The sequence below is a fragment of the Centruroides vittatus genome, unplaced genomic scaffold (assembly GCF_030686945.1).
Source record: "Centruroides vittatus isolate TY-2023 unplaced genomic scaffold, ASM3068694v2 scaffold_946, whole genome shotgun sequence".
NCBI lineage: Eukaryota > Metazoa > Arthropoda > Arachnida > Scorpiones > Buthidae > Centruroides > Centruroides vittatus.
In genome coordinates this window covers 358,973-379,637 of record NW_027122723.1, presented here as the reverse complement: position 1 = coordinate 379,637, position 20,665 = coordinate 358,973, and the positions used below count along the sequence as shown (strand labels likewise).

Genomic DNA, 20,665 nt, shown 5'->3' with positions numbered 1-20,665 from the left:
GAAAGGGAGGCCGGAGGCTCAGTCGAGGAAGAAACGCGGATCGGAACGAATGGCCGACTTCTTCGGGTTCCTGAACGCGGCGCTGCCGCTGCTGGGACTTCTGACCTTGCCCGGCACGGACGACCTTCTGGACTTCTCGGTCAGAAGCTCCATGGACTCCCGCTACCACTACGTCGTAGGTGAGTCCTCCCGCCCCGGAGACGGGGCCGCGCTTCCCGCCGCTGCCGGATCTCCCGGGTCAGGAGGTCCGACTCGGGGCCCGCCTCCCCGCCGCCGAAAGAGAGACGGTCCCTTCGTAGCGCGGCGGAAGACGGGCGGAGGGGGCCAGGCCCCTTTCCTCCGGTCCCTTTTCGGACGGTCCGACGGGCGGGGCGGGCCTCTTTTCGGCCTCCCGAGAGCGCCGGGCGGGGAATTAGCCCGGGAAAGAAACGGGGACTCGACCGGGTGGCCCGGTAACGGAGATGGGGTCAAAGTCGCGAAGCCTCCGCCCGACCCCGTTCCGTTTCACGGCGGATCTCCGTCTCCCGTCGTTTCTCCCCGGCTCAAACGAAGGCAGAAGTTGCCAGAACGGAGGAAGAGGCCATAGAGGGGCCAGCGGCCGCGCCGGTCCCTGATAGGAGTGGAGAAAGCGGAAAATAATGTCATAGGACCGAAGCCAGCAAGGGTGGAGGGGGGCGTTTTCGTAGGCGAGTAGACAAACCCATTTTAGGGAACGTCGCCTGGATCGATGCCAGTTTCTTTCTTATTCATTTCTTTATTATTAAGAGCATTATTCGGAGGACGAGAGTCGACCGGTGATGGAAGAATTCTCCCGGCGGCCGAAACTACCGCTAGACGGTATACTTTGGCTCCGGGCCCTAATTGCGTCGGGTGGTAGAGCGGGGTAGAAACTATTATCACGGGGAGTGGGGCCGCGCCGGAGCAGAGCGCCTTCGGGATAGGCCGTGGGGACATCTCCCCCTCTTTGGACTCTAGGGCCGTCCGTTTCCTTCGCCGCCAAAGTCGACGGCGCCCGGCCGGTGGAACTTTTCGACGGACGAATCGTCCGGTAGTCGAAGATCGCCGACGTTTTTCCATCGCACTGGGTCGACAGGTGCGCGACCAAAGGAAAAACCGGGACGTCAACCAGGTGGAAAGCAAATATTTTACCGAATGTTAACGGAGGGGTCGAGACGTTAATGTCGGGGTTCCTTCTCGGACCCAACTAACCGGGAGAGGACCGGACCGATTCCCACGAAATTTCTCCGACTCCCGGCTCTAAACGCAAACGGTTCCCAGTTCGAATAACGGCCCGCTTGTTTGGCTTTCCGAAAAAGGGCCTCCGAAAAGTCTACCTTATAAAGTCGATAGCTGAGTAAACGAGAAGACGGTCGCTGCAACTACGCCGTGTATGTTCGACCTTGGCAGTATTCGATTTTTTTTACCTGTAACAAAATTATTTTATTACTTTATCGGCCGAATCTTCCACCCATCGACGAAACTACCCCCCTCTCCTTAAAGATTGTCCCGGGCGGTCCGACTGTGTTCGTTACGGTGCCGTTTCGGACCAAATTGCAAATAAACGAAAACGAAAGAGAAAAACGGGGCAATCGCCTATTTATAACTTATGGGGCTGGATTAAAACTTTATTTTAAAGTTTACGTCGTTGTTTTTTAGCGGCGGGAAACACCCGAAACTTAAATATAATTTCTACTAAAAGCCAAATAGAGAAATGAGTGAATTTCGATTATAAATAAAGATTTCCTGTTTTTCGTTTTGCGCAATTTTCCCGCCCACAACGTTCATTTTTGCCCGGATTAATGCTGAAAGGAGAATATTACGTCGGACCCGCGTGGCTAGAATTGTCGTCGTGGTCGAAACTTCTTCCGTATTCTCCCTCGTCGCGCAATCGAACGCACGCTTTCGGATACTGACAACATTAATCGGTTTATGGCGGGTTCTCCGTATTTTCGCCTCTTTTCTGACGTCATTCTCGGGTTTCGGTTCGCTGTGCCCACCGGTGGCCCTCCCGCGCCTTTCCGAAAAGAAATCTGGACTTTTCTCATTTCCGAAAAGTCCGAGAATTTTCCGCTGGGATTTTGAAAAATTACTTTACCAGAGCTTGTATGGAAAATAACCGTTATAGTTTTAATCACAATATAACAATAAAATATGTGTGGCGCCATCTGTTACCATATGTTGTTATAAAAAAATCTTTTATATTTTTAATTACTATAAAGTGGCCATTTGTCGATTAATAATGGTTTTTCGTTTCGTATTAAATATTCCGTAATTATATTCGTATCACTGTTTACCTTTTGTGCAATAACCTACAAAGTTAATTTTACCAGAGTATGGCGGACAAGTGTAGATATGACTAGTGTTCTGGCCCGATCGCCGATGGATCGGGACGGCACGTTTGCAGTTTACTATCGCACCAATAGTTTTAGTCAATAGAAGGTAATTTCTTTTTACTTTTCCGGCTGTTATATATAACAAAGGGAAAGTATGGCCATCGGTCGAAAAATTACTCCCCCACAGGGACCTGGAAAAGTCGAAAAATGCAAAAAACATTCGGGGATAATTTCTGTACGTATAGATGTTTTTGCGTGGGAGGCACGATTTTGTTCACTCTTTCAAGCTTAATAACTCCCGTGATTTTTGTCGAAAATTTCTGAAATTTTGCCGGGAGGTTTGTTTATTAGGAGGATCGATGCTATTAAATTTTGGTGATTAAAGGTCGAGGAGTAGGAAGATAAAAGTAATGGTGTGTACAGTACCTCCAGTAGGGTTAAACTTAATGACGATTTTACTGGTTATTAGCATTTATAATGTTTTATAAAACCCACAAAATTAATATTTTTGTTGTTTTGTAATAGTTAAAATATACGATATATAATAAAATATGATAACAGATAACGCCACCAAACGTTGCCAGGAAAGTTAAAAAACTCGTTGTTGGATTTATTTCGTCAGTCAGACTAGCAAAAATGAAATTTCGGCAGAAACATTTCGAATAACTTTGTCTCTGGTGCAATTAATGTTATTTTCCCGTGAATTTCGGCTTGAAATAAATCTTTCTGGTCGAAATCACTTATAAAATAAATGTCAAAGTAGAAGAATTTCAAAGAAACCACTGCAAAGCATTTCTCCGAAAGTTCACTATATGCAAAATTTACACGGAACAAATTTCATAATGTTGAATTAATGTTATTTAGCTTACATTTAAAGTCCGGTGTTAAGTAGTATAGAGATTGATCTTCATATCCATATCTTTTAATTGAATTTTGATAATTTAAACAAGGTGAAATAAAGTTAGATTTGCTGCCACGTAAATGAAAACACGTAACGTCGATGTTTTGCACACTGACGACGCCAGCCCATCCATCAAATCATTAGTGCCGAAACTTTTGGCATCTTTGGATTTACAAACGCGCAGATCTGTAAACTAAAATACGTGGTACGATCCAAAAGTTCGGGGACTGTAGTAATCTATGACAACAAAAGCATGCATTTGAAGTTACAGCGTATGAAACGGATTCTACCAAACCATCTCTACGTGTTCAGGTTAATTTCACCCATGTCACGTGATTAAACCGCGAGCGCTGCTGTTTTTTTTCCGGAGATAGTTACCTTTGTTCTGCGACGTAATAAAAGTGAAGTTTCGAGGAGAACCTCCAACATTTCGACTTCGCCATGGTAGAATCACCATACACCTTTCTTAGCAATTTTAAAGTCTCCGTAGGTGTTTTACCTAAACGCTGACAAAATGTTGGAGGTTCTTCTCGAAACTCCACTTTTATTACGTCGCAGAACAAAGGTTCTCCGGAAAAAACAGCAGCGCTCGCGGTTTAATCACATGACATGGGTGAAATTAACCTGAACACGTAGAGATGGTTTGGTAGAATCCGTTTCATACGCTGTAACTTCAAATGCATGCTTTTGTTGTCATAGATTACTGCAGTCCCCGAACTTTTGGATCGTACCACGTAAAACTGCATTTAGAAGTTTAAAATTTTCCTTTGGAAAGATAAGCTTGGCATTTGGAAGCGAAATATAGAAAACCATACTACAGGTAAAAATCTTGTGGGTACCGCTTCCCAGCGCCAAGGATTCTAGGCCCAGTGGTTTTTCCTCTACCAGCGTTTGCAGTGTCGGATGAAAAAAAGAAAATACAGCTTTTTGCGATTTTTACACTTTTCCACGACTTGCATTTCGGCAACCGTTTAATAGAAAAACTTGAAATTTTGCAAACTACCCAAGAAAACAATTTTCTTTCCAACGAAATATTCGGAATTACTTCGGGTGTTTGTGGACGGAGAAATCGAACCGCGAAAATCGGCAACTCCGATTCCCGTATACGTATCGGTCGGTGACTTTTTTACTCGGCGGGGAGTGACTGCCCTGACTCTTAATCAAATATAGAATTTGAACGTAAACAAACTTTAAATGTAAGATATCGAACTTAAATTTAAAATATTACATTAATACAAGTGCAATATTGGCGTGTTTCGTAAACACTGCACGTTTCCTCGATAGATAAATCGGTATTCGTTTCTAAATTTTACCGCCGTGGGGTTAGAAGTACGGGAGAACGTTTACCTCTTATACCGTCTGCTAAATTACAGGAATTATCGCAGCATTTTTTATCGTCACAAAAATTAATTGTACTTTATTACAAAAAATGTCTCCATCATCCGAGAAGTGTATTCACTTCTCGGATGATGGAGACATTTTTTCCAAATAATTCCACGCTCCCGATCGACGAGCGTACAGAATTATGAGGGTATTAAACAATACAATCTTTTAAATTAATTTTTTTAAATGAAAATACGTCGAACTTTTGTTTTTTTAAAAATTTTTTCTTGTCAATTATAAAAACAAATACGATAATCAGAGAGACAGAAGTGTTTATAGACAAAATAAAAAGACGGCGCGTCTCTAGCGCAAAATTCAAGAAAAGTATGGCAATTTTAAATTATTTTACAAAAAATCCGAGCCTCGAGGCTTGTCGATTTTTGCAATTTTTTTTTCGAAAATTCAGGTATTGAAGTGAACGCACTCAGCAATATGTAAATCAGAAAAAAACCAAACACCTTAAGTTGCTGAGAAAAAAATTAATAAATAACGTAACAAACGTTTTCAGCCAAACCTGTTGGCCATCATCAGGCTAAACATATTCGAATGCAAACGAAATGGAACAAAAATTTAAATACAAATAAAATAACGGATGAAATATACATATAATAACGTAAAAAAATAATAATAAATTACAAAGTAATATAAAAAATATGTATAGGTTAAATAAATAAATATTAAGCCATTACATAATAATAAATTACATGAAATTCTAACAAATGCAAGATATGCATTTATTAAGGACCGGTACGCTCCGAGTCCTACCCGTCGCCGGCGAAGGAAAATTTAAGGTAAACGTGGAATAAATATTGAAATATTATTGCAGTGGGAGCGGGATCGGCCGGAGCCACCTTGGCAAATCGCCTGTCTCGAGATCCGTCTATAAAAGTTCTGTTACTGGAGGCGGGAGAGGCGCCCAACTACGTCAGTGAGATTCCCCTGTTCGCGGCAGAACTGCAACTGACCAAATACGACTGGAGGTATCGGACCAGCAAACAGAAGAACGCCTGCTACGGCATGACCCAGGGGGTGAGTAAGCGCTTTTAACTGCCGCGGAGACGAAGATTGTCTGAACACTTACGACCAAAGTGCTGGCCTTTCAGAGATGTCGGATGCCCCGCGGCAAGGTGCTGGGAGGCAGCAGTATTCTCAATTACATGTTGTACATTCGAGGCAATAGGAACGACTACGACCAATGGCAGGCGGCGGGATGCGACGGATGGGGCTGGAACGACGTCTTTCCCTACTTCCTCAAATCGGAGGACAACAGAGACGCCGACATACTACGAAACGGTAAGAATCGAGGGGGCATCTTACCCGGGTTAAAGACAGTTGATCTGCCACGTTTCTGGTTAACGGATAAACCGTCGACCGCAGAATAATTAACGCCGTTCGAAAGTCCTATTCTATTTACTCGGAATTTCGGCATCGGAAGAAGAAATCCAGCCACCGGCTTGGCGTTGCGGACGGAGTGGCACGAGTCGGGAGGTGGGGATTCCGGTCTGGCGTAATCTCCACCTTCTCCGGCGGCGGCCGTAACTAAAAACTTGCGAAGAGTCGATTTAGGAAGCGACCGTAATCCGGAACTGTCGGGTCCGACGGCAGAAAGAAGTCCGGAATTTCCCGCGTAGCCGCGAGCGGCTACGGAAGACCGTAAGTCGCCCCGACGCCCGATAGCCTTCCCGGGCGCCGTCCGACCGTCGAAAATCCCGCCAGGGTTGGGAGGTCTTCCTGCTTAGCCGTACGGTAGGTTATTTAAGACGTTAAGTGAGTGGAGGGCGGAGGTAAAGGAGGCGCTTCCGTCGGTGGCGGCGGAGGTAAAGGAGGCGGGGCGGAAGACGAATCCCGCGTCCGGCCGAGCGCCGAATAGAGAGAGAAGGCCAATTATTCGCCTTTAGTTTCGAACAGGGTGGAAACTTGTCAAGAAAAGAAAAGGAAAGGGCTCCAGGCCCAGGACTCTGCCTCCACCCCGGCGTGGCACAATGTAAGATTTTGCCAGTCTAGCAAGACAAAAGTCATAAAAATAACATGCAATACAAGCGGGCCTTATAACCTTTTAAAAACAAAGCGGATACAACAAAAACCATTCACAAAAAACTGTAAAGCGATAAGTTCCGCTTGTATTGTTAATCACCGTTCAAAAACCACTTTTGACTGAATTAGTCGAAAAGAGCGCCGCAACTGTGAGGGTCACTTTATAATGTTCGGTTGTCAAATTAAATCTTTTATAGGTACTTCACCCAATCTCAGTGGAACGTTTACATCGCATCGGAGTACGTAGTTTAAACTTAAATTTGTAAATAATTTCTCCAACCTTTACATTTCTAACAAAATACCATCTCTCTATATTGGAAGTTAATCGGAAATTAATTACATTTAACAATGATAACGTAATGCCAAAATTTTGTACAAGTTTGTACATCGAAATTTGCATTTTTTTATAATCTCTGAGATCTATAAACCTTGTACAATGAAATTTTGAATGCAATAAAATGCGTTTTTGCAAAATAATAAACGTCACGTAGAAAAAAACAAGAAAAGCATACCAGAGTGGTTATTAATCACGGGGTAACAAAGCCATTACAGGCTGCAAACATCCAAATAACAACGGCACAAACACACGAGAAAACGATAGTCTTCGTAGTGAAGCTATCGATTTTGACAATAAAAACACTGTACTTGTGATAGTAGGCTAAGTAATGTATAAAATTACGTTTCTTTTATGTTTTAAGATTTATTCTAATTATCGTAGATATATTTTGATTACAATTAAATTGTTCAATTCTTAATATAATTTTGTCCCGCTAGATTGGCGAAATCTTACACTGCGTCGGTCCGGCGGGGAAGGCGCTTGTTTTTCGCCCCTCCCACCCGGACCTTCCACCTTTAGTAAAGCCGTTTCTTTACCGAAAGTGGGTCCTCCGTCCTCCCCACCCGCCGCGGGAGGCCGGCGGAGAGGAAGGAGCCCGCAAAGGAAAATGTCGGGAGCCGCGGTAACTGTAACTTATTAACCAGGCTCACTCCTTTCAGGCTATCATCGGGCGGGAGGAGAACTGACCGTCTCTCGACCGCCTTATCTTTCGCCCCTGTCCCGGGCCTTCGTGGCTGCCGGGGCGGAACTGGGATACCCGGAGACGGACCCCAACGGACCCACTCAGAAAGGTAAGACTGACTTTTTGCCTTTCCTCCGGCAGACCGAGTCGAATCTTAACCGAAGGTGGTAAAACTTATTATCCCGGCGCGGCCACTCGAACCGAGTGTCCGAAAGATGTTTGGCCCGATGACGACTCGACCGAAATTTTGTACGTTACTACAAATAACAAAGTGGAGCGTGGCCGACATTTACAAGATTGTTCTCCGTCTGTCTAGAAAATTTCAGTTTTGTAATTACAGACGAATATTTATAATTAATCCGTTGTATCTTAATTTAACGTTCTTGGCTCCTTTTGAGCGCATTTCTTTACCATAGAGCTTTAATTTTTTTGTAAAGGCTCTGGTATTCGTCGAACAATCAATCATGAATATATTTAAACCTTTCAAGTGACTAGTATTTTTATAAATTTAATTTATCTTCAAAATTAAACAACTCACAAATAACCAATTTTTTTTTTATTCGGTTTAAATTTTCCAATTCTAGAAGCACGCCTAATATTCATATCTGTGAGTGAACTTCCGTCGCCAGAGTGGGGAGAGGACACTTTAGGGCTTTTCTCCGTATCTAACGTGTTTTGTTTATATGTAGGAGAATTTAATTGGTTTCTTTTTGCATATGTTTTGGGCTAATATTTGCAATGGACACTGCTTCAACTAGAAGCTTAGTTCGTTGTAAAATGCGATTTTGAATTTAAACTTGTTAGAAAAATCCAAGGCCAAAAATACTAAACGTTTCGTAGATCGCTGGAAAGAATTGCCAGCTTATCGGTAAAAATTCGATTTCCTTTCTCCCTCGGTTACATATTGTAAAATCGATCGTCGTTTCTTCTGAGACCACCGATGGCCGATTGGTTAAATATTTGTTTGCGTACGACAACGCGACGTTGGGACATCTGCCGAAGCAGGATGCCTCCCGGAAGGAATTTCTATGGGAAATTGGCTCCTGTTTACGTATTACGTATTACCATGGTGAGGAAACCCCGGAAAATGCCTCGTGGACGGTCCGTTGGCCGGCCGACTACAGGTCTTCGAAGGTTTTCTTCACTCGGGTGTTGGTGGGCCGAGGAGTGATTTAAATATCCGATCGCCTTATTCTATCAATCGGATCCACTCGTTCTTTTCGACGACTGTTCTCGCGGATCGTCCCATTTAAGTACGGAGGTACCAACCGTGCTTGATACGCTGTAGGCCAGGTGTGGCCGACCTGTTGCACGCAAGAAGAAACCGCCTGGCACGTGACGTATCGTACTATTAATATTTCGATTTATCGTGTCATTTTCAATCATCTTTTCGGTTTATTACCCGATCGCTGTTTTTTCTCAATTGGCTTTTTTACGTTCATTCTAATTAAAGCATATTGTTTAATTTCTTTAAATATCGTTATTCGAAGTCTAAAACTTTGGCATGCGTAAACATTTTTAAACAAAGCTAATTACGCTTACTATATGGCACGCGGGCTCAAAAAGTTTGGCCATCCTGCCATGGGCTATATAGCTTATACGGCGGACGAAGAGAAAATCGGGTACGTTCGCTTTCTAAGCCAGTTTGCACATTTTCAGGATTTGTAATGCCTCAGGGAACGGTGAGGAACGGATCGCGCTGCAGCACCGCCAAGGCCTTCTTGCTTCCAGCTAGAAACAGGAGTAATCTACACATCGTCACCTCGGCTTTCGTCACCAAGGTAATACTCGAATACGAAAATACAGAAAGACGGATGGATAATTACTGATGGTGATGTTCGATCAGGTACTTTTCGACAGTAGGAAGAGAGCCAGAGCGGTGCAAGTGGATCATCACGGCATGAATCACGTGATACTGGCCGAAAACGAGATCATCCTGTCCGCCGGAGCCATTAACACACCTCAACTGCTGATGCTGTCGGGTATCGGACCCCGTCGCGACCTGGAACGCCTAAAAGTAAAGTTGTTTTTTCGATATTATCGCCGGGTTGAAAAGGAAATTTCTAGAAAATAACCCCTAATCTTGAGTTTTTTTCCCGAAAATAACGTTCTACTCTCGCCATTACAGATTCCAGTTTTGGCCGATCTGCCTGTGGGACACAACCTACAGGACCACATCGGAGCATCGGGCATTCACTTTACCATCGACGCTCCGTATTCGGTAGTCAGGACCAGGATCATGGAAAAGGATCATCTCAACGAATTCCTCAAACAACACAAAGGTGAGTCCTGGAAAAATATCCTGCTTTCATCGGAACTCTTTACCATTACAAACGACAAATTTCCTCTCCCTCTTCTTTTTCTTGGCAAACGCAGAAAAGACTCGGACCGATCGTTCCTTCTCCTTTTACACTTTGCCCTCCCCAACAAAATTTGCTCCGCAAAATGGTATTTTTCAAACACGAAATTAATAATTTGTACGCTCGGTCCGCATAACAGTCGAGGCTCCTTATTTCCGTCGGACTTAAGCCGAGAGTCGGTCTGTATTTTAATTATCCATCTTAAATCGAACTTTATAAAGTTCGATCGGTACACGGAACAAAGAAGGAGCATTTGTTAATTAAACCCGTTCCGTTATCGCCGTCGAACATCGTCTGTGCTTTTATTTATTCTTTGTAAAAGTTAACTTTATCGGGTATCCCTACGTCGGAGGTCCCAAGAACCAGAACAAATGCGACTACTTTTCGTTCTCCGGAAAACTCAATTTCTGCACTAGAGACTGACAACCAAAAAGGGATCAACGTCCCGCTCTTCGGACCGGTGCCAAAAATGGTTTTGGCACGCGCCATTTCTCACGCGCACGGAAGTTGTAGCCGCATCGAAAGTGAGGAAACGTTCGCGCTGCGCGTGACTTTCCCTTCTCGTTCGTAGTGGTTTGGGAACGTAGCAATGATACTCGGAAACCGTTTTCCGCAGGTATGCTGACCATGCTGGGCGGAGTCGAAGGTTTGGCATTCGTCGACACTCCTTACGCCAACAAATCGACAGATTGGCCCGACATCGAAATCCACTTCGTGTCCAGCAGCCCTTCTTCCGACGGAGGTCTGACCATTAAGAGGGTGATGGGCCTTAACGAAAAGGTAGGTACGCGCCGTCCCCCGGTGCTTCGGTCGTTTTAAATAACGTAAATACGTTTTACATCCGAAGGTGAAGACGGGAAAATGAAAACCGAATCTCCGCCTTTCCATTAGTTAATAACGTATTTGTCACCGGTTAGGTTAGCATAGCCCTAAATTTTCCACCGTTTCGGGAGTTCAAACGCCCGAATAAAACGCAAAAGTCGGCGTCGTTCTCCCGTTTATTCTCGCTGTCCACACTTCGGAGAGAGGGCCAAAATTAGCCGAAGCTTTCCTCGGTTGCTAGAAATCGTTCAATTTATACAAATGGTTTACCACCGTCGGAAAAGTTCTCGCCCGTGGTCCTTATAAACAGGAAATGTCGACCCGGATTAATAATTACAGCGCGATTAAGGTGGCGACGTTTTGACGACTTTACGTCGAGAAACTTCGTTCCGTCGGCAGTTTTTATGTTTTTTTATTTTTATAATAATTTTTATTAATTAATAAGCGTTAATCGCATCAAGCGGTAGCGCGAAACTATACGTAGCATTACCGTCGATTTTGGCGAGGTTGAGTCCGAAGTTTTAAACGCGAAAACGTGTACGTTGGACGTTCAGCGCCGTTTTCCTGTAAGCCTAGAAGTTTGACAATGGTGTTTGGAATGTCAGTGGAATCATGCTCGACATTCCAAATGCCATTGTCAAACTTCTAGGCTTACAGGAAAGCGGCGCTGAACGTCCAACGTACACGTTTTCGCGTTTAAAACTTCGGCCTCAACCTCGCTTTTCATTTTGTCGATACGCTCGCCCCGGCCATGGTTTTAAAGCGGTTCGAGAAACGTTTATAGGTTTTTCAGATTTACGTCGCCGGCGATATCCCCAACCGCAACGCGACTAGATGGTCGATACTGGCTGAGCCACGGAAATTCGTCAAAAGCCACGGATCGACTGGTTTGTGCTTGACTCGATAGTGAAAAAAGGAAGGCGTACGAGCGTAAAAGTCTTTACGGAGTTAGCGGGTGCCTGGGCAAAAATAAAGTAGATCCTGTCAGCGCTCTAGGCAAAGAGGTCTTTTCAACAAAGTTCTCTTTGTAGGTGTGGAAGAAGTTTTACTTGCCTTATTTGTACAGAGAGAGTTTTTCGGCTTTTCCCATTCTGCTACGACCCAAGAGCAGAGGATTTGTTAAATTGAAAACGACCAATCCGTACGATCCTCCCGTCATCGATCCTAAATATCTGTCTCATCCGGACGATCTCAAAGTCATCATCGAAGGTAAAGTAATTTCTTTTTTTAATTGATTTCGTGTTCGTCATTGGCCGAAACGCAAATTTTAGCTAGTCTCCATCCTCCCTTTCCGCACAAGCGTCTAACCCCGAGCGAGCATTAGTTCTCAATTAAGTCGCTATGGCGCCAGTGGCGGGAACTGGATTTGTATCGGTGACAAAATATTTTGCTAATATACAGTGGATTGTCCGTCTTATAAAATGTTATGCGGCGAGTGTAATTTGAAATATAATATAAGCAAAGCATAAAAAGACATTAAATCGAAGCATATAAAAGACTATAACAGCAACGATAAAGATATTAAATTATTTAAATGTAATTTGTGTTCGGGTAAATAGCATAAAAATAAAATAATTTAGGTGTTCTTGAAACCGTGTTTTCTTATATGTTGAGCATCAAACACAAGACCGTGTTATTTATTAAACACTTGGCACTTTTCCACTTCTATTAGTTGATAAATAACACGGTCTTGTGTTTGATGCTCAACATATAAGAATACTTTCAACATCGTCCAGATAAGATATTACATATAAAAACTGTTTCTCGGAAAGCTAATGAATAATGATAAATGTATATTTGAATTGTAAACTTGTGTAATTTATATATTTGGAATCTGATTGTATTAATTATTTGTATTGTACTTATTACTCGAATTTTACTCTTCGGATCTGGCGAAAAGGCTGACGTTGCGTATGAAAAAAAATCGTTTATTGATAAGTAGAGTAATACTTCGAGTTACGTAATACATGACTTGCGTAAAAATCCAGTTACGTAAAGGTCTACGGTCCGCATTACTTACGTAACTCGGATATAATTAAAAATTTAACATATTTTCATTTTTAATTAATACAAATTACAATTAAAACATTCGTAATTTGTAACTATGACCCGAAACTGACACAAATCTAGTTCCTGCCATTGGCGCTGTTCGCCGTAGTGGCATAATTTAGATCCAATGCTGGCTCAGGGGCTAGAGCACAGCCATCAATCACTTAGTCGTGTCGAGTTACTTCCGATTTCTTCTTCATTTGTTAAACATGTTACTGCTATTATAAAAAGTGTTACGGAAGCTTCCCGTTCTGGTATTGGAATACGAAGAAGCTTGCTATAGTAATTGTTAAATGCACGATTTTTTTATAGTTAATGCACGCTATAAAAAATTAACATAGTTAGTGGAAAAGTCGTTCTGCCATCTAGTGAGAGAAAATAAAATAAATTCACACATTGCCTGACAATTAAGCGGAAAGTGTTGACGTCATAGGGAATATGCCCATTGATTTAACTGAAGGACATCACGAGTGACGTTCCTCTCAAGTCGTTTTTTCCTATAGACAAACTAGAGAAATTAAAATATTTCTTAAAGAAAAGCTTTTTATTCGCATAAATGTACTAAAAAGTATACAATGCTTCTGTTGTTTCATCTTTCAGTGTTCTTCGTATTATGGGACCAAACATAAAAGCGTGGGAAACCAATTTTGCAGGGAGGTTTGTTTATTGGGGATTGATGTTATTAAATTTTGGTGGTTAAAGGTCGAGGGGTGGGGAGATAATGGGAATCGTGTTTGTCTCCGGTTGGGTGGGACTTAATGACGATTTTACCGGTTATTAGCATTTACAATTTTTATTTTTATAAGACTCGTCCTTACTCTCAAAATTAAGCTTTTTGCCTTATTATAATAATTAAAAATGTAAAAAGTTTTTAAAATAAAATATGACAACAGATCGCGTCACCAAAATTTTAAATGTTGTCAGGAAAGTTGAGCAACTTGTTGCTAGTTTGTTTCATGTAGGCAGTCGGATTAAAAAGGAGCAAGGGTTTATGGCTTTGCAAGACACAGTGCATTCTCAATTTATGAAGATACGTGTAGCGAGTGTCATCTGCTGAGATTTTATTTAGTACTAATTTTTTTGCTAATTGCCAAAATTGTTTACAAACTAAAAAAAATTGTTTTGTCATCGGGAATACATATGGAGGCCTATGCAAAATTTCGACTAAATCAGGGATCACCAAACTTTTTTCACAGCGGGCCAAATAACTGAGAGAATAACGAGCGCAGGCCGCATAACCATTTTGTTCAATACAGCACACTGAACACACAAAAAATAAGGACAACCAACATATTTATTTATCAATACACAAACACGATCGCTACAGCAAGATCATAATCGCTTTTGTTAGAAACGTCATTGCAGATACTTACACAAAAAGCGCTGATAAAGTCTCAAAAAGTCGTCGAATTTTTTATTACGCTGATTTTCCTAAAAATTATATTATTGAATCGTTCGAAGTCCGAATCAATTCCCCATTAGAAATAAGGAAAAGCAAATTAATCCGTTCCCATACCTAAACGATACCCATTTCGATAAACTTAAATAGCAAATACATAAAATTTAAGGTAGCAATAACATAATTAAATGCCTAAAGAACAAATTAAAGCGCGGAAACAATAATAAGATATGCAAATACTGTATAATGAAATGAAAATTGCATTTATGGTCTCAAGCCGTCGATTTGTGCATGTTAAACACGGACGCCAGTTCTACCACACGTCTATCACTTTCGGGCTTCGCGATAAGTTCCTTTTTTATCTCAATCGTCGATACTACAACCATTTTTTTAGATTTCGCTGCTTCCACACTTTTCTTGTATGTCTCGGTTAATAGGTTGGGGTTACTTATATAACTAAAAATACCAAAAATAAACAGAAAAAGGCACCGAAAACGCACGAACGTAACGCAAGACACGCTTTTGCAGCCAGAGCGAGAGACGACTCGGGCGCCCAACAGATGGCGATTACACAGTCAGCACATTTTTTACTGCGCGTGCAGTCAAATGTAGAAGCATCGTTCGAACTCCGAATCCAATTTCTTTTGAATTTAGAATTCGAAGTTGGAGTTGTTCCAAGGACTCTTAATTTTTGAAATTATCATTCTTTTCGAAAAATTCCAACAATTCAGATAACAAAAAAGCAATAGAATAAAGCTGGCAACGTTGTTGCCGGACATTTCCGGCAATCATTATTTGTTTCATCTCTAATAATTGTTACTGTTGCTTTCAAGTCTTCAGATTTACTGGTAAAATGAAGGTCATTCGACTATTTTCAAAATATTATTCCCCCTCTCATCAACATGTAAAAGATCTTTAGGTCTAATCTCGATGAAAATTGTGATTAATAACACAGAAAAATGTTTATCTCAAAGAATTTCCCAAAAAGTACTTTTTATATATTTTTACTCCCGAAGTAGAGTCGGAGTTGGAAAATATCAATTTCTTAAAACTGTCTTATTAATATATACGTATCGAGAAAAGTTAGAACTCAATTGGTTTATTCTCTCAAAGGTTATAAAAAGCTATAACTGTTTAAACACTATAACCAGCTTGCTCTGGGGGACCCAGAATCGAATCCAGACGGGTCAAAAAATCCCCAGAAATTCTTCACGGGTGGTTCGTCCGGACATCCCTCACCACTCGGCCGCCCCATCGTGGGCCTGGCCGAACCCATAATGGACTTGCTAGAAGAGGCCCTCCTAGTGCCCACAGGGGGAAAAGAGCAAAAATAAAAAATAAGTCTTTGATTCGCTTCCTTCGTACTTTCTAATCGGTCCGGTTATCTTGCTAGTTTTTTATCCCAGCGTTTTGGATCAACTTTGGTCAAAAACAGCGGAACGAGAGTCGGATGCAAGCTTTCTCGACTTAAAAAGTTCTGTGTATTTCTGTGTGGAACAATTCGTGAATATTGTTTAACTTTCGCTGGAAAACCGCCGTGTCGTCCACCCATCCTTAAGGCATGGTAAAGGCTGTTAGCCCGACCGAGCGCATTCTAGTGTAGCGTTGCCATGATCACGAGTCTGGTCGAACGGCAATTTCACGTGCCGTATGGTATAATCACCGAGTTCCCTTCTCAGCCATCGGCCACGTTTCGCTACCGGCGATTTAATCACCGTTACCGAACAATCGCCGGTAACGCCAATGACGTAATAGTTAGATATTCGGTGATTTTCATAACTACGGCGGGGAACCGACCATAAAAACATTATTCTTATCTAAGTTACAAAAATTGGCTACCTCTTTAGCTTTTTGTTTTTCGAACAATGAAATACTAAGGAAATCCGCGGTTTGTTGGCTGCCGAAGAAAATTTCCTTGGAACAATTCCTTTGGACAATTCTTCGGTCTAAATAAATAATTAACGGCCCCGTAAATGACGGCCTCCTACCCAAATTTCCTGGCCTTCTCTTTCTGAGATTCCTGCCAATTTTCGTAAGTCGGTCAAAACTCTCCACCACCCTTTCCGAAACGGTAAGAACTTTCTGAAAAAAATCCGGCGGAAAAATTACCCGGGCTTCGGAAATCGTCGTCCACACCGGAAAATTAATTACCGAGTTTGGCCTAAAACCCGGGATTGCTGCCGCGTTATCTTAAGGTTTCTTTCCGGAAGACGGAGAAAGGAAAAGGTGGAATCTGAGTTTTTCCGGCAGGAGACGTCTTTCGGCCCAAACTAAAGGGAGCGCTCGACTGCGATAAGCCGAAAAGAAAACAGAGCCTTTACTTAAATTGTCCAACGTCACCTTTACAGGAATGAAGCTGTGCAAAGCTCTGGGATTCACTTCGGCATTTAAGAAGTTCGGTTCGAAAATATTCGACGCGCCTTTTCCCGGATGCGAAAAGTACCAGAGGTGGAGCGACCAGTACCTGGCCTGCATGGCTCGAGTTTACACCGTCTCCATCTACCATCCGGCCGGAACCTGCAAGATGGGAAACCTCTCCGATCCCACCGCCGTGCTGGACCCCCAACTCAGGTGAGGTCGAGTCTCCGTCAATGCCGGTCGCTATTTATAAACGCCCTACCGTCACGTGCCGGAAAAGAGTTAATTCCTTACGCATTGATCCACTTTGTCTTTCTTCGTTACTAAAAAATATAGGAAATTTTTTTAATATGTCCTGACGTCACGATTAGCCTGGTACTCAAATGCGAAAGCGGAAAAGAGTAAGCTAAAAGTTGCCGTTTGGTCTTCTTTCCGCTTCGCGGAAATTGTCTTTTCTCGTCTCCTGGTTGGGCGAGAGCTGCTAGGCTCTGGTGCCCCGTAGTGATGTGCCTCGGAAGTTATATTTGGCGATTTTAGAGGTTGTAGGTTTTTATATTCATTAAAGTAAATCGTCGAAGTGTGTAGGCATACGTCAATTGGGTTTAATTTTTGGCATTGGTTGATTTTGTGGAGATGATTTCTTGTTAGGCGAGATTATTGGAGAGGATTTTCCCTGATTTTGGCGAATCGCGAACATTCGTGGAGGCGGTATATGGTTGTGTCTGTTTTTCGTTTTGACAGTATTTACATTGGTCGGTGGCACTGATTGCGGGTGTAAAGAAAATGGTTCGTTAGCTATGAGTTAGTACTTGCGCCATCGACCAAAACGTTGGTGCGGCCATCTGTAATTTCGGTTATGATGATATCTGATGCATTAGTGAATCAACGGTAATGATTTGTTTTTTGGAGAGTTTTTCCGCCTAAGTTCACGTGTTTCCCGTTGTCTGTTTAGATGAGAGTGGGTTATGTAGTGGGTGATGTCCGAGTCGTTACGGTTCGCTTTCGGTTAGTTTGTCGGCTTGTTCGTTATGTAGATGCCTTTCTGTGCCAAAATCCAAACGAGCTTGGTGTGTAGGCTGTGGTTGTGTCTTTGATCGAGGGTGGCAATAATGGTTTGTAATACGGTGGGGAATTTTTCCGATGTGCCTACGTAGAAGGCCGTTAGTATAGATTTCGAGTCTGTGCATATTATGGCGTCTATCATTTTGTCAGTGACGTCCGATTGTCTGAAGGAGGGTGTAGTGGGCCGCGATGAGCGGATATTGCCGTACCACGGAAACGTGCACCACCTGATGGCAGCGGAAAACGGCGCCAATCGGGATGGGTCGGTTACATCCATTAAACTTTCTAAGTTTGCCTACGATCTTATGGCAAATAAAAAAGCCACAAAACCGAATAATTTGGATAAGAAAAAATGTTTGGAAATTGTTATAACTTAGAAATACCGAATACTGTACTTCGATATTCGAATTACAGTTAGACCATTCCCAATACTTTACGCGGTAAGTGCGTCTATTTCATATTACTGAAATCTGATACTAATGTAGTGTGTAAAAAAATATATTAACGTATTAGAGTATAAATAAAGATTTTTAGCCTTGCCGACACCAGAGTTCCAACGCTATCGTCCCACCTGACGTTAACCACCAGGTGGCTAAACAGTCTTTCTATCGGTTTTTTTTCGCTTTCCTCCACGGCAAAGACGAAAAATTTTCCACTTCCACGGCAAAAGTGACGTCACTGCTGTTTCGTCATCCGTTTCCTCAAGCGAGTACCGGGTTCATCTGTGGGTGGGGTGGGTTTTTGCCCTTCCAGCAACCGGACGCGGCGGTTAGCGTAAGCGAAGATGCGACGAGGAAGTATAAAAGCGCCGAGACGAAAACGACGGGAAAGAAGTAATTTATTATAATTTATAACACTGAGGTACTTTATTAGGAAAAAGAGGGAAACATATCTAATGGAAGAATCCAAATTACTGTATTTACAGGGTGAAAGGAGTGGGAGGACTGAGAGTGGTGGACGCCTCAGTCATGCCCGAAATCGTATCGGGAAACACCAACGCTCCGGTCATCATGATTGCCGAAAAAGCCGCCGACCTCATACTGAAGTCTCGACCGTTTTCGGGGACCTCCGGAAAACCGGGAAACCGAGTCCCCGATGACTCGGAAAATCCACGCCGCGCGTAATTCTACCACCGCCGCAATACCGACGGCGGGCGCGTAATTTAATGTAATTTATTGCGGAAACCCTTTCCGGTTTAAAATCTTTTTCTCTACGACGCACAAAGGTACTGTACAAAGAATTTTCCTGCCTCCGACCAATAAAGGTGGAAATTCCCTTCCCACCGCGGATTTAGGTGGGAGTGGCGGCAAATCAATTGGCCTCCTTGAATTACAAGCATTTTTGCCAGAACGAAAAACAAAACACAATTGTTATTTCACATCAGTTTTCGTCCAGCAAGTTCGGTGAAATGGAATAATGTATTCGTTCTTGGTACAAATAAAGAAATTCTTCCGAAGTCTCAGACGGTTTCGTTTTCGTCGGCTTTAAGCCCACCACTTAAATACGAAAGGCGCCGAACCGCGGTCGTAAGAAGTGGTGTAATTCCTTCTCTAACGTAACGGTTTCGAAAAAATCGTCGGAAGGAGCCAAACCGCGTCGTTTCGACAAAAAACCCAACCGTTTAAGGACCGTCCTGCCCATTTCAGTGACGTAATTGTCTGTGTGCCGCCGTTCCGCCAAATTTACTTCAGTACAAATTAATTTTAAAAAATCCAGCAACGAATTGCTCAACTTTCCCGACAACATTTAAAATTGCGTGTGATACTATCTGTTATGATATTTTATTAAAACATTTTATGTAATTAATTATTATAACATCGCAAAAAGCTTAATTTTCGGGATAGGGACGAGTTTTATAAAAAAAAAAATTGTAAATGCTAATAACCCGTAAAATCGTCATTAAGTCCGACCATTCTCGAGAAATTACACACGACCCCTTCTACCTTCTCATCCCCTCGACCTTTAACACTAAAATTCGATAGCATCAAGCTCCCTACTACACCAACCCCCCTGAAAAGTTTCAGAAATTTTCGACGAAAAGCACGAGAGTTATTAAGCGTCAAAGAAAGCGAACAAAATCGTGCTGCCTGTCCACACAGAAATACAAACAGAAATTACCCCCTACTTTTTTCATTTCTCGACATTTCGAGACTCCCCGAGTCCAAAATTGTAAAAACCTTGGGAAATGATATAATAATGATCTCTATTCCGTTTGCAAACATAAACAGATACGAAATTCAACCGTTGGGTAAAAATCCGTCGATTGTATTTCGTATGGGTCTCATCCAATAAAAGAAATTTTCTTTCTATGGTTAATGTTACTCTAGGTATACAAAATGGCAGCTCGTCTCTGATTCCAGCAAAGAAACAGTGGGACGCACGTTCTAACCTAACCTAACCTATTCTAATAAATTACCATAATTATTAGCTAGGTTAGGTTAGGTTAGGTTAGAACGTGCGTCCCACTGTTTTCTTGCTGGAATCAGAGACGGGCCGCCATTTTGTATACCTAGCGTAACATTAACCCTTTCGATACTTTTTGAACTGTCACCTTACAAATCGGGTGTGTGGCCAGGCGACATTCCTTTCTTCCATGTTGACACAGTAGAGTAAACGAGTAACGCAAACCAAAATCGGCAATCGATATGGCGGATGATTGCTTGGTGGGCGAAACAATGACGTTACATCAGGCGACTGCACCCCCGTTAGCGTTTCTCTTATTTCTACAACGTAATCGAGAACTAATCGAATATTGTGTCGGAAGATTAAACTAAAAGACTTTTTCAAATCCGATACAGATTACGTCCATTTCTTCAAACATTTCTTCAGACGACTTCTTTTGTATATCAGAATTTTTCAAATAAAAGATTGTTAAAACATTCGGTTTAGATTTTAGGTTTTATTCAATTACGACAACGCGACCTCGAGAGATTTGACCATGGTTT

General features: G+C 42.4%; 1 protein-coding gene across 2 annotated transcripts; it reads left to right on the top strand.

Annotated features, from left to right (window-relative positions):
- The first annotated feature begins 17 nt into the window (after positions 1-17).
- Positions 18-19,182, top strand: LOC136990609 (glucose dehydrogenase [FAD, quinone]-like). 2 transcript variants are annotated; one of them, XM_067289004.1, is made up of 11 exons: positions 18-179; positions 5,444-5,646; positions 5,721-5,910; positions 7,648-7,779; positions 9,330-9,451; positions 9,517-9,687; positions 9,799-9,952; positions 10,647-10,810; positions 11,884-12,061; positions 16,649-16,871; positions 18,646-19,182. In XM_067289004.1, the coding sequence occupies exons 1-11, from the start codon at positions 50-52 to the stop codon at positions 18,842-18,844; spliced, it is 1,866 nt and encodes a 621-aa protein (XP_067145105.1). In that variant the 5' UTR covers positions 18-49; the 3' UTR covers positions 18,845-19,182. The 2 variants fall into 2 exon arrangements, with proteins under 2 accessions (XP_067145105.1, XP_067145106.1); XM_067289005.1 differs by lacking the exon at positions 18-179 and having other exon boundaries at positions 5,590-5,646; positions 5,707-5,910.
- The last annotated feature ends 1,483 nt before the right edge of the window (positions 19,183-20,665 follow it).

What these genes read in the sequence shown, in the direction of transcription:
- LOC136990609 (XM_067289004.1), top strand. Translation starts at nt 50, where the DNA reads ATGGCCGACTTCTTCGGGTTCCTGAACGCGGCGCTGCCGCTGCTGGGA. An exon ending in CCTCGGCTTTCGTCACCAAG is followed by an intron (nt 9,452 to 9,516) that starts GTAATACTCGAA and finishes ATGTTCGATCAG; the next exon opens with GTACTTTTCGACAGTAGGAA. An exon ending in TGATGGGCCTTAACGAAAAG is followed by an intron (nt 10,811 to 11,883) that starts GTAGGTACGCGC and finishes TTCTCTTTGTAG; the next exon opens with GTGTGGAAGAAGTTTTACTT.